This window comes from Geospiza fortis, unplaced genomic scaffold (genome assembly GCF_000277835.1).
Source record: "Geospiza fortis unplaced genomic scaffold, GeoFor_1.0 scaffold261, whole genome shotgun sequence".
NCBI classification, from domain to species: Eukaryota; Metazoa; Chordata; class Aves; order Passeriformes; family Thraupidae; genus Geospiza; species Geospiza fortis.
The window spans coordinates 169,781-180,982 of record NW_005054578.1 but is presented as its reverse complement, the minus strand read 5'-3'; the positions used below and the strand labels follow the sequence as shown (position 1 = coordinate 180,982).

General features: G+C 46.6%; 1 protein-coding gene across 3 annotated transcripts in view; it reads left to right on the top strand.

Annotated features, from left to right (window-relative positions):
• Nucleotides 1-89: 89 nt before the first annotated feature.
• The window catches only part of LRRC45 (leucine rich repeat containing 45), a 13,582-nt gene continuing 2,469 nt past the window's right edge, over nucleotides 90-11,202 (top strand). The window contains exons 1-17 of one of the 3 annotated variants that reach the window (XR_004082629.1): nucleotides 90-131; nucleotides 355-416; nucleotides 1,232-1,302; nucleotides 1,620-1,798; nucleotides 2,427-2,555; nucleotides 3,172-3,284; nucleotides 3,801-3,859; nucleotides 3,974-4,051; nucleotides 4,988-5,123; nucleotides 5,421-5,498; nucleotides 5,676-5,787; nucleotides 5,948-6,018; nucleotides 6,894-6,986; nucleotides 7,566-7,658; nucleotides 8,548-8,721; nucleotides 8,814-8,961; nucleotides 9,354-9,609. Coding sequence is in view for 2 of the 3 variants with exons in the window: in XM_005429811.2 (XP_005429868.1) it covers nucleotides 116-131; nucleotides 355-416; nucleotides 1,232-1,302; nucleotides 1,620-1,798; nucleotides 2,427-2,555; nucleotides 3,172-3,284; nucleotides 3,801-3,859; nucleotides 3,974-4,051; nucleotides 4,988-5,123; nucleotides 5,421-5,498; nucleotides 5,676-5,787; nucleotides 5,948-6,018; nucleotides 6,894-6,986; nucleotides 7,566-7,658; nucleotides 8,548-8,721; nucleotides 8,814-8,961; nucleotides 9,354-9,550 (1,809 nt within the window). In the remaining variant the exon portion in view is untranslated. Of the gene's footprint in view, nucleotides 132-354; nucleotides 417-1,231; nucleotides 1,303-1,619; nucleotides 1,799-2,426; nucleotides 2,556-3,171; nucleotides 3,285-3,800; nucleotides 3,860-3,973; nucleotides 4,052-4,987; nucleotides 5,124-5,420; nucleotides 5,499-5,675; nucleotides 5,788-5,947; nucleotides 6,019-6,893; nucleotides 6,987-7,565; nucleotides 7,659-8,547; nucleotides 8,722-8,813; nucleotides 8,962-9,353; nucleotides 10,714-11,202 lie in introns of those variants that run through there. The other 2 variants (XM_031064273.1, XM_005429811.2) reach the window with 2 other exon arrangements.

The window sequence follows — 11,202 nt, the reverse complement described above, 5'->3', positions numbered from 1 at the left end:
GACGGGACGGTCCGGCCGGTTAAAGTGGCCCGCAGTGAGGGGGCTCCGTGGGCAGCCCGTCCGAGCCCGCAGAGCCTCTCTAGACGTGGGGATTTTTCAGGGCTGAGTCGGGTAGATGTACAACCTGACAGGTAGTTCTCTGCCCCGACACCTTTTTGAGAATAAAAAGGTGCCTTGAAAGCTCAGGCTTAAGCTTTCCAGCAGCCGTGGCAGTTTATCAAATAGTTTGTTTGTCGCAGCCACGTCTCCTGAGCTGGCTGTTTAGCAGAGTGATAAGCTGGGATGATAGCTGGTTTAGGCAGAGAGTTTCGCAGATGAAATAAACAGTTTTGGTTTTTTTTTTTTTCTGCTCAGGTGTAAGACTTTTGTTGAATGGTCTTTGCGCCAACACCACAGTCAAATCTTTGGATCTGAAGGTGAGTTTGAAAAGAATTAACTGTTCTATGGTGGAGAAGGAAAAAGCACAGGCTTAATGAGAAAGAGAACTGGACAGTCCTGGTGCAGGATTGTTCAACAAGATGCATACTTCTGTAAGCTTTTTGTTCTCAAGCGACTCATTCCTTGACTCGTTAACACCATGTCACAATTTTCTGAAGTTACTTTGCAAATCATCTTTATCCACTTTTATTCAGTTACTCTATTTTTATAGGAAGCTATTGCTATGTACCTTTTGTCAGTTGCTGCTTGGGCAGATGAGGCATATGTAGGCTTTTTTGGGATTTCTGTATTGATCAGTGAGTACAAGCTGTTCTACTTGTGTGTGCTTTGAACTAAGCATCTGCCTTCAGGTGTGATTGTCTCTCTACTGAGAGTGACTTTCTGTCTGTATTCCTTTGGCATACAGCTATTTCCACAGTCACAAACTGCATCATAACTTTCTTACTCATTTGTGCTAGTATTAACAGAGTCCTTCCTAATGAAGTGTGTTAAAATAGTTTTTATCTAGAATTGCTGTTTTCTGCCCCATCGTGGTCCATGCTGTTCCTGTGCTATTCTGTGATTTTTGCAAACTCTCAGTCATGGTGCCCTCATAAGACCAGTGGTGTGTATGGATCCACCGTTCCTCCAGGGTTTTTAATTTTTTGGAAGCCTGATTGATATGTGAAACAAATGTTGATTCGACTATTTTTGCCCAACTAAATTTGCGTTATAGCTGGGATGTGTCTGGTGGTGTTCGTGGTCTAGGTGGACTGGGAGAGGCTTAGCTGATCACCTGGGGCTTCTGTTTCAGGGAAATAACCTGCGAACCATGGGAGCTGAGGCTTTGGGAAAACTTCTTAGGCAGAACAAATCCATCAGGAGGTAAAAAAATGTATCTGTCTCTGTGCTATTCCCGCCAGATGGAGCCCAACATTTGAAAAGGGTTGAGGGTGTTTTTTATTGGGGTGGGAGGAATGCCAAGTGGTGCAATTTCTTGTGAGGGGTGGGACGGGCAAAGGCACGAAAAGTGGAGGTGCTCTTTTGGAGGATGCTGGGCCCTGGCAGCATCCTGCTCTCTGAAGCCGAGTCTGCTCCCAGAGCTGGGTGTGTGACCGGGTGTGCCAATGATCCGTGTGTCGTTCAAGTTCACACAGCTGACCATTGACTCCACAAACACCAATCCTGCCTGATTTCCCTAGCCTGACCTTAGAATGGAACAGCCTCGGCATGTGGGAGGAAGGCTTCTCCTTTTTCTGCCAAGGACTGAGGGCAAACAACTTTCTTCAACGTCTGGATCTGCGCAATAACCAGATTAACCATCAAGGGGCTGGAGAGCTGGCCATTGCACTGACACAAAATAACAGCCTTCAGGAGCTGGGTAAGAGTTCTTTGCCCATGTGTACATACGTGCATGCAAACACACATGTGTCTTCAGGTTTCTTGCCTCGATTTCTTCCAACTGGCCGGTGTCATTCCCAATTCCTGGCAGTTTGGAGTGCTTTGATGGCTTTATGCAGGGAGTGATCACAGCCCCGTGGCCTTTGGAGAGTGGGAACTGAAACTGGAATCTCTGGATCCAAACCTACAGATGAAAAACTGTGTACTTGGGGCAGAACAGTCTTTAGTGGAGGAAGAAGTGTTTTCATTCCTATTTGTGGCATGCCTCATGACAGACTTTTGATACTTAATTCACACTCACTTTTGTCCTTATATGGAATTTTGCTGGAATTTCAGGAGAATGTGGCTTTTGTCGCTGATTCTTTCTCATCCACGGATTCTGTCTGTGGAAGGAAGGCTCGTGAGAGCCAAATGTGAGACACAGACTTGTAACTGTCATGGCTTCCTGCAGTTTACTAAAGATTTATCTTTGCCTTTCCTGCTTTGTCACTTTCTCCCCCTCTCATTCATCTTGAAAGGGGCCACAGTATTCACCTGTGTTTGTGCTAGGACCATCTGGGGTCTCAGCAGATGTGACTGCCATGGTGAAAAGTTTGCTTTCTGTGTAGATTTGCGATGGAATAACATTGGGCTTCTGGGTGGCCGAGCGTTGCTGAACTGCTTGCATAGCAACAAGACCCTGAAGAGGCTGGAGCTGGCAGGGAACAATGTTCCTGGTGACATCCTGAAAGCTGTGGGTAAGTGTGATGTGTGTACAGTAATGAATCACTTCACTTAACTCCTTTCCCAGTCCAGCACTTGGGGGATATAGGGCACTGGCTGCTCCAGAAGAGAGCTAACCCTCTTTCCTTCCCTTTCTCAATAGCATTTCCACAGTGCCCTATGTCACCTTCTCTTGTCCTTTAGTGGGGGCTAATCCAGTTGGAAGTGTCACTTTGACCGGCAAAAGTGAAAAAAAAAAAAAAAAAAGTTTGGATTGAGTTATTAGAGATTGATGTGCCATGTGAATGTGGGAGAACCTGAGACTTTGAGACTTGCTCATAGTTTGCCTCTGATGAGCCAGGTTTTGATGTGGTTTATGCAGCAGATCCTGTGTCATTGTCCTGCCCACAGCAGTGTTAACAGCCTTCCTGAGGCTGAGGTGTTGATTACCCCGCACACACTGCTCTCTTTGATCCCATCCCACCTTGTGATGTAAGGTGGGACTATCTCTATGTGGGCCAGCCTGAGAAGGGCAACTGTCCTGGTGCTTGTGATATCCAGTGGTCATCCTGAGTGCTGTCTCTTCCAGCAGTGCTTGCTATTCTGTTGCTTTAGAAGCTTGTGCGTGTTCTCCTACTCTCTCTGCATCAGAACAAGCCTTGAATCACAACCAAGACCGTGAGGCTATCCTAAGCGAGGCCCAGAACCAAGTGAACATCCTCAGCAAGGAGGTTTTGAGTCTGAAGGATGAGAAGAACAAGCAGGTCAGCAGATGTTGGCAGATCAAATGGGGTACCTGGAATCCTTTGCTTTCCCTTGAGGTCCCCCAGAACACTCAGTGGCAGTATTATTGTGCACCTGAAGTTGCACATGCATTTTTATGGGCAGGCACACAGCATGATTTAGTACCTTGAGGCTCAGTCCTCTGAGCTGGGTTATTCAAGTGACAGTGTGAGTATGGACATCCCTGTTGAACATATTTACTCTGGGTTCTGGAGGAGTTTTGGTTATTTGTGCTTTCGTTTCTTCTTTTGCAATTTGATATTTTCCAAGTGGTGTAAACCTAGAGATCTGTTTTTCCATTTGACACTTTGGGATGCAGAGTCCCTGTAGCTGATGACCTTATTCAGATGTGCTAATAAACAAATCAGACTTCCAATTTGCTTCTGGTAGAGTGGCTTGACATATCTTCAGCTGTTGCTGGGAAGAGAAAGATGAGAAATGTAAAGGTTTGTAGCTGATGCCGTTAATTTTCTCACTGAGTTTTGCCTTGCTCACAGTTCATGGATTTTGTGGATACTGTAGACAAGCAGAAAGAAGAAAGAGCCAGGAGTGAGAAGTGAGTTAGATTCTAAATGTTTTCTGCTCTTTGATGGCAGAATTGAGCACTCTCCATTTCCTGGCAGAAATTACCCACCTTTTTTTTTCCTTTTTTTTTTCCTCCCAAATGCAGAATGTCTGTAGCACGAGTCAGCCAGCTGCAGGAAGCATTGGATGAGCAGTACTCCATTATGAATTCACTGAAAACCAAGTATGGAGCAGGAAAACCTTTGTCTTCCCACTGTTTGTGCTGTATAAGCAGTGCTAAGCAGAGCTTCTAAGAAAGGGGATAATCTTGTAGGGTAGCTGGATTACTATGTTTGGTTAGTTCTGCAGTGATATCCAGAAATTACAGTCAGATTAAGCCTTTGAGTTTGCCACACTAGATACTTAGCTTGCTTTTAAGTAAAATGACTACATTGGTGTAAGAGCAAGTGAATTACAGAAGGTGGGAAGAAAGAAAAAGGATTGTGCACATGGGATGGGGACATGTTCCTTGCATGGTTTACAGCCTGGCAGGAATCTCTGCCTGTTTCCCCTGGCAGCTGACAGTGTTCTCTGGGAACCACTGCAGGTATGGAGCAGCCTGGCTTTGGAACAATGAGGAAGAGGTGCTCAAAAGAAGTGTTAGATTATGCAGAGCCATATGCACATGGCCGTGGTTTGACTTCAAACACTGCTGAGCCTGCCTAGTTTAATTCTGCCAGGTAAAGGCAGTGTTTCATGCCGTGCAGTGATGTGGACATGTCCCTCTTGGACAGAACAAGTAAATTGCTTCTGCTGCTCACATTTAAAATCCTGTCTGTAATTGTAAACAACTTTGCAGTGATACAAAATAGCCAGCTTTGTTCTGTGGGAGCAGGCAAATCCTGGAGGGGTTTGGCCAGGGAAATTGGCTCGTGGAAGACAGTGCAGGGCAAATGCAAGGGGCACCAGCACACTGGGCCCTGGGAAGTCCCAGGTCACTGCAGTGCTGCTGTGTACAGAGGTCAGTGGTGTCCTTTTCCCAGAAGCAGAAAATGCCTCATTTAGGTAGCCTGATTTCACCTACTGCGAGATGGACATTGGCACCTTGTACCAGGTGGCATAGAGAGCTTGCTGCAGTGTCTGCCTTGGAAAAGGCTCCGTAAAGTGCTTTTCTTTATAGGCTGCAGATGACTGAAGCTGCCCTGGCCCTGTCTGAGCAGAAGGTGCACACGTTGGGAGAGCTGCTGAGTGCCGTGAAACAGGAACAAAACTCTGTGGCTGAGTGCCACTTCAGGGAGCTCCAGCAACAAAAGCAGGTGAGCTGGATAAGTCCGAGTTACGTTTGGGAGCAGGGCTATAGGTTATAACTGGTTTGTGTAGATTTGAGGGATGCTGGATGCAATAGGCAAGCATGATTTTTACCATTACTGCTTAGCTAAAGCCATCATGACAAAAATTCTTGTGTAAATTAGATAGATAGTTACCGGGTGTGATGAGGAGCCCTGTTATTTATGGTGTAGGTTGGACTTAGCTGGGTGTGATGCTGGTTGGCTCAGGTTGGTAGTGCAAGAACTAGGGAGAGTACAGGTTTTTAATTTTGGTTCTGTTTGCAGGAAGGTGCTGATCGGGAAAGCAAGCTTTTGCATGACTTGTCTGCTGCCAGTGAGAAAAACCTGCTGCTGAGAAATCAGGTAGGAAACCAAGTCCAAGTCTGAGAAGCGGCACCTGAACATGTATAACATCTGCTCCATAGGTGTTATGGTCTCTACTTTGATCCTTGGTTGGGTGTCACTTCATTGTCCTGTACAGCCAACTTTTTGTGCTAATAGGAAAAGAAGAACCTTTGTGGTGGTAATTTCCTTATGTAGGTGGATGAGTTGGAGAGGAAGTGCAGAGTTCAGCAGGATCAGCTGTTCCAGGTGAAACAAGACTTGAACAACACAACAGCAGAGCTGAAGCTGCGGGCTGTGGAGGCTGAAGGTGAGTGGGGGAGTAGAAACAGCTTGGGGACACCTGTGGTTGGGATCATTGTTCCTGCACAGGCAGCCGAGGAGAAAGGGTTGGCAGAGTGTGAAAAAGTATGAATACAGCTGTGTGGCAGGCATGCCAGAGTTGTGATACGCCTGCTTTTAATCTGCAGAACGTCTGGAAATGGAGAAAAGAAGATTTAAACAAAGCCTTGAAGACATGGAATCCCTTCGGGTAAAAGAGGTAAGGGTGGGGTTTCTGCAGCATCCTGGTGAGTCTGTCTTTGGTCCTGACATGCATCACCAGTGGAGGTCATTGTTTGCTCTAATGTGCTCTTAAAAAAGTTTAGAAGTTAGTGGGCTCAGATTTATTGTGGGATTAATGGGTCATTTGTTCAGGCAAAGTCTGACTGAAGAGATCACAAGACTTTCTACCAGCTAGTTAAATTTTCTAGCTTTCAAGAGTATGGGCCAGAGTGGTATGTGATGCTACAAGAGAGGCTGGGAGGATGGCCTTTGTGTTGGTCTGTGCACAGAGGTAGCTACAAATGAGGAATATTTTCCAGCTTCTGAAATAAATACATTTGAATGTTTTAATTGCTTATACACAAGCAGTCCTTTAACGGGGCTCAGCATGCTAGTTCCTTCTCTGTTATGTTTCAAAGGGGGTTGTGTCTGAGTGTGGACAGGGCAACAGACTGCAACCAATTATCTTTGCAGTGTTACTGAGGTTTGAAATCTCTCCAAAATAAAATTATACTAATAGATTTCTCTGAATATATTGAAATCTTTTAAGAAAAGTCACAGGCCAGGAAGATTTTACCAACATTACAGCTAAAAAATGAATCTGTTATGTTTTGTATCACTTGACAATGAGAGCTTGGACTCCCTCCTTGTGGCCTGGGAGGGATCTCTGTCTAAGAATTCCTGGTTTCTAGAGGGCAGATTCCATCTGTACTACTGTTTCCTTGTGGAGTTCTGGGAGAGGTAAGAATTTTGCTTTGCTGGTAGGTGGATCAGTGAGAGGATGCTTCACTATCATGATGAGTAGTCTTGCTGCTTGCTTTGCCTGGAGGTGGAATGGTTTTCTGTCACTTGCTGGTTTCTGCTGCTTTGCAGGTGGATCGTGTGGCACAGCAAATGGAGGCCAGTGAACGTTCCATGCATGACAGGATCCAGAGGCTGGAGGCCATCAGGATATCTCTGGACGAGGTGAGAAAAAGTGCTCTGGGCACATTTGAACACTCATATAGCAGTGCACAGAGAAGGCTGCCAGGAAAGCTTTGTGGAGTCTATGACTGCAGACCTTTGTAAAGATTCTCATGTTCTGTAAGGGGGAACAGAAAACAGCAGTATACCAGCTAAAATTATTTTTACTGCTTTGGACTAAGAAATAAGGTTCCAAGGAGAAACTTGTAAATTCAGATTGGACAAAAATGAGGATTCCATTGAACATGGTTAGAGTCTTACTAAGATTTGACTTTACAGGATTCTCATGTTATCACAAAGTAGTGTAGCATGTTCATCCATATCTATTTCCCCAGCTACATCCAGCAGTGCTCTTTCCTATTCCCTTTTTTGGAAAGGTTTAGCCAATAGAAATTCACATTGAACTTAGATAGCAGTCTTGAACTGAGGAAGGGTTTGTATCTTTGTTTGCTTTTGCTGCCCCTGAGTGAGGAGAGCTGTGTCATTTTATAGTCTGTGACTGGAAGCTGCTCGTGTCTCCTGGTCAGTGTGGCAGTAATGCAGCTTCTCTGTCTGGAACGATTTTCCATGTTCCTGTGGCAGGAGCTGAGTCAAGTCAAAGCAGCTGCACTAGCTGAGCGAGGACGGGCAGAGGAGGAATTGATAAAAGTGCGGAGTCAGGCACGCCTGGAGGAGGTAAGGACAGACCTGGCTGTGGGAATGAAGTGGTTTGGCTACCCAGGCTATGTCTTAGTCCTGGGGAGCTGCTAATTCACTCCTCTCTGGGTTTTACTGACCCACAAATGGTGTGATTGCTGAGGAGGGAGCCCTGAAAAGTATAATTTGAGCTGTCTTCAGTACTAACAGAACTGATGTCAATATTGTCATGGCAGATTTAGTTTAAGTTGCCAACATCTGAAGCCAACGGCCAGATGTTGATCCTTCTTTTTAATGACAACTTTAATGGGGTGCTCCTGTTCCTCTAACACTGAGAAATTTCTTCAGGTGGCTACTGCTGCTAGGTAAATTAAGTCACTGTCGTATTGAAGTCTCTGAAAATGTCAATGAAGTTAATATCCTATATTATAGGATATAACTATTAATTAATATTCACTATATTAATAGTGAAACAGAACAAGGGATGAGGAAAATACACAAAAACTATTAGAATATTTACTTATTTGTAGCATCACAAAAGAAAATGCTTCATCGAATTACAGACATAGAAATCTGACATATGGGATCCAGCAGTTGCTGGGTTGCATGCAGTGGTGCTGCAGAGCCATTTGAGGGATGGAGGAAGTGAAGGTGGAGCATTGGCTGTAAACACTGGCTGTGACATCCGTGCATCTGCCAAGGACCTGTCTCTGTTTCTCAGCTGAGTGTTTTGGTCTCTGCCAGCCTCCCTGGCAAGAGGAAGCAGCTTGGAGTCACTCCCGAGTGCAAGGAGCAGGACTGTGTCCTCTGCTTGTCAGTACCAGTTGACTCAATAAAGGGTTCACTGTATTAGGAACAGAGAGGGGAAAATCTCTTCACAGAAATGAAGTGGGACTGTTTAATTTTCATTTTCCTTTGTGTCTTACAGCAGCAACGCCTAGAACACCTAGAAGAGAAGCTGCGGCTGATGACCGAGTCAAGGGATGAAGCTCAGAACTGCTGCCTTAAGCAAAAGGAAATGGTTGCTGAGGCCCAAGCCAAAGCCAAACAGTTGAGCCTGTATGCTGATGGACTCAAGAGGAGGCTGGAGGAACTTCAGCAGGTAGTTTGGACTGGAGTAGAGATAGTCACCACAGGGCCAGAACAAGTTGCTGAAGTTGTTTGGTTGTTCCTGGATTTGTCTTTGTGTGTCAGTACGTGGACAGGAAGGAAGAGGAGAAAGTGACAGAGCTAAATAAGGTGAAAGTGGAATTGCAAGAACAGATTGGGCACCTGGAGGCTGAACGCACAGCCCAGGATGGGCTGAGAGAGAAGATTGCAGCTCTGGAAAGACAGCTGAAAGGTGATGGGTCCTTTCCTGCTTCTCAAATGGTAACTCTGAGTTACCCTGCATTGGGCCTGGAACTCAGCTGTGCTCACAGGTAGTGACAGCAAGTGTTTCCTGCCTGTGAGTACACCTATGAGTTGTACTCTCCACCCATGTGTATTTACAGGGATTCCTGTCCTCATTTTGTAGAGACCAAGACTCAGATGACCACCCCAAAGCTGCATAGCAGGCAAAATTTGGATTTCCTGCACAGTGAAGTGTGCCTGCTGCCTGTGCAAAACCTCTCATGTTGTCTCATCCAGCTCCTCTTGTGTGCTTGCTGGCTGTAGCACTTCCATTGCCTTTGGCCTGCTCCTGTTTTTTCCAGGGATACCTTGATTTTCTTTACTAATGCTGCTTTTTCACAGCCCTATCCAGTAATCACCGTGAAACACTGCTGGACAAGGAGGGTGAGATCTCTCTGCTACTGGAGAAGCTGAGAATGAAGGAGGCTGAGATCTCCAGGATGAGAGAAGAGGAGGCCCAGCGAGCAAGTTTCTTGCAGAATGCCATCATGGCATATGTGCAGGGATCTCCCTTGGGAACCCACAGTTCTAGGAAGTGAGACTGTGGCTTAGAGGATCCAAATATCTGCTTGCTGTCAGGGAAAGGGTGACAATTCAGGTACAACTCCTTCTCCCTAAATGGACAGTTCTGTCAGAGTGGGGTGACACAAAGGCTTGCAAATAGTCAAATGCTCTTGCTGTTCAGAAATCTTCCTCCTGACAGCATGAAGGAGAGGAAGAAACAACTGTCCAGGCCTGTGGTTCTGAATCCATGATGTTGAGCCCCCTTCCCTGCACTGCCACAGCCTATTGATGCAGGGGGTTACTGGGAGGTTCCCGTGTTCCCTGGCAAGGTCCTGCTGCAGCATTTGTTTGGATGGCAGGGCTGTTCACAGAGAAACGTGAGAAAAAGCGACAGGAATGTTTACAGGAGTGTTTACAGTTCCCTGTGGGCTGGAGCAATTTGCCTTGCTAATGGGATCCTGAAACTGCTGGAAACACCAGATATTACCCACTTGTGCTTTTTCACCCAGTGTTTACAGACAGAAGCAGAGTCTGACAGGGCCCTCTCTGCTTGTTTACCCTCTGTGGCTCTGGCCATATTGGTGGGCTGTAGAAACACAGTTGGCATAGACAGAACCAGGTGCATCAAGGGGCTCGGGTGCAGTGCTGTCCATGTCCCTGTGGGACAGCTGGGCTTTGGCAGTGGTTCTCCTTCTGCAACAGTGAGTGGCAGGGAAAAGGTGAGCGGGTGATTGTGCTTCTTCACTGTGAGCTGCAGCCCTTAGCTGAAGATGTTGTGGCCCGTATTGCACAATGGCAAATGGCAGAACTGTTCTCCTGGCCTCTCAAGCTCCTAGAGCTGGGTGCTGTGGCCTTAACCTGGAGAGGAGCAATGCTTCTGGTGTGACACTGGGGAGTTGCTTCTCAGAGCACAAGGGAAGAAGGTGGTTCCTCTCCTGACAGTGCAAGTCCTCGCATGACCTGGAGAAAGGGAAGGGTTGCTAGAGCCTGAGCTGGAGAAAGCATGAGCTGTTGTCAGGCCAGCAGTATTGAGCCTTGAGGGAGTCCTTCCTGTGAGTTTGGGGTGGGAACATACCTTAGAGTACATATTTTAAGAGACGCCTGGAAAACGAAAGTTTCTGTGTGGACTTGCTTTGTGTTCATTTTTTTATACTGGGGTTTGCTCTGCTTAATAAAGAACTTTTGCATTTTGCCATTAGCACTGGACAGTGGCACACTGGATGTTTGGCTGATGTGGAGGGTGGGGCCTTCTGCTGTGTTGCTGTCCTGAAGACCCTGTCAGCCTGTCCTGCAGCTAAAAGGCTGTTACAGGTGGATGAGATGGGGATGGTTTTGGTTCAGGACTAAGATAAAAGCAAAGAAGCTGGAAAGCTGTTCCCTAGTCAAAACCAAGAGAACCTGTGGCAATAGCCACTTAGTTTGTGGCTGGTGGGCAGACCCACAGATAAGGTAAAAGCAAAGGCTGCTGTTTGCAGACAGGGCCGCTGCTGTGGCTACCTCTTTTGCTGGCAGGGGAGGTGGGGGAAGCCAAAAGCCATATTCCTGCAGGGTTTTCCCGGCTCCGTCTTTGTTCCTCGGCAGCTCTGGGCCGATGACGCTGAGCTATGCAGCTACAACGTAACCAGGTTTAAAGCTTTGTCCCTGAGCCGGCGGGCCCCGGTATGGTGACCGGGCCCGAGCAGCGCCC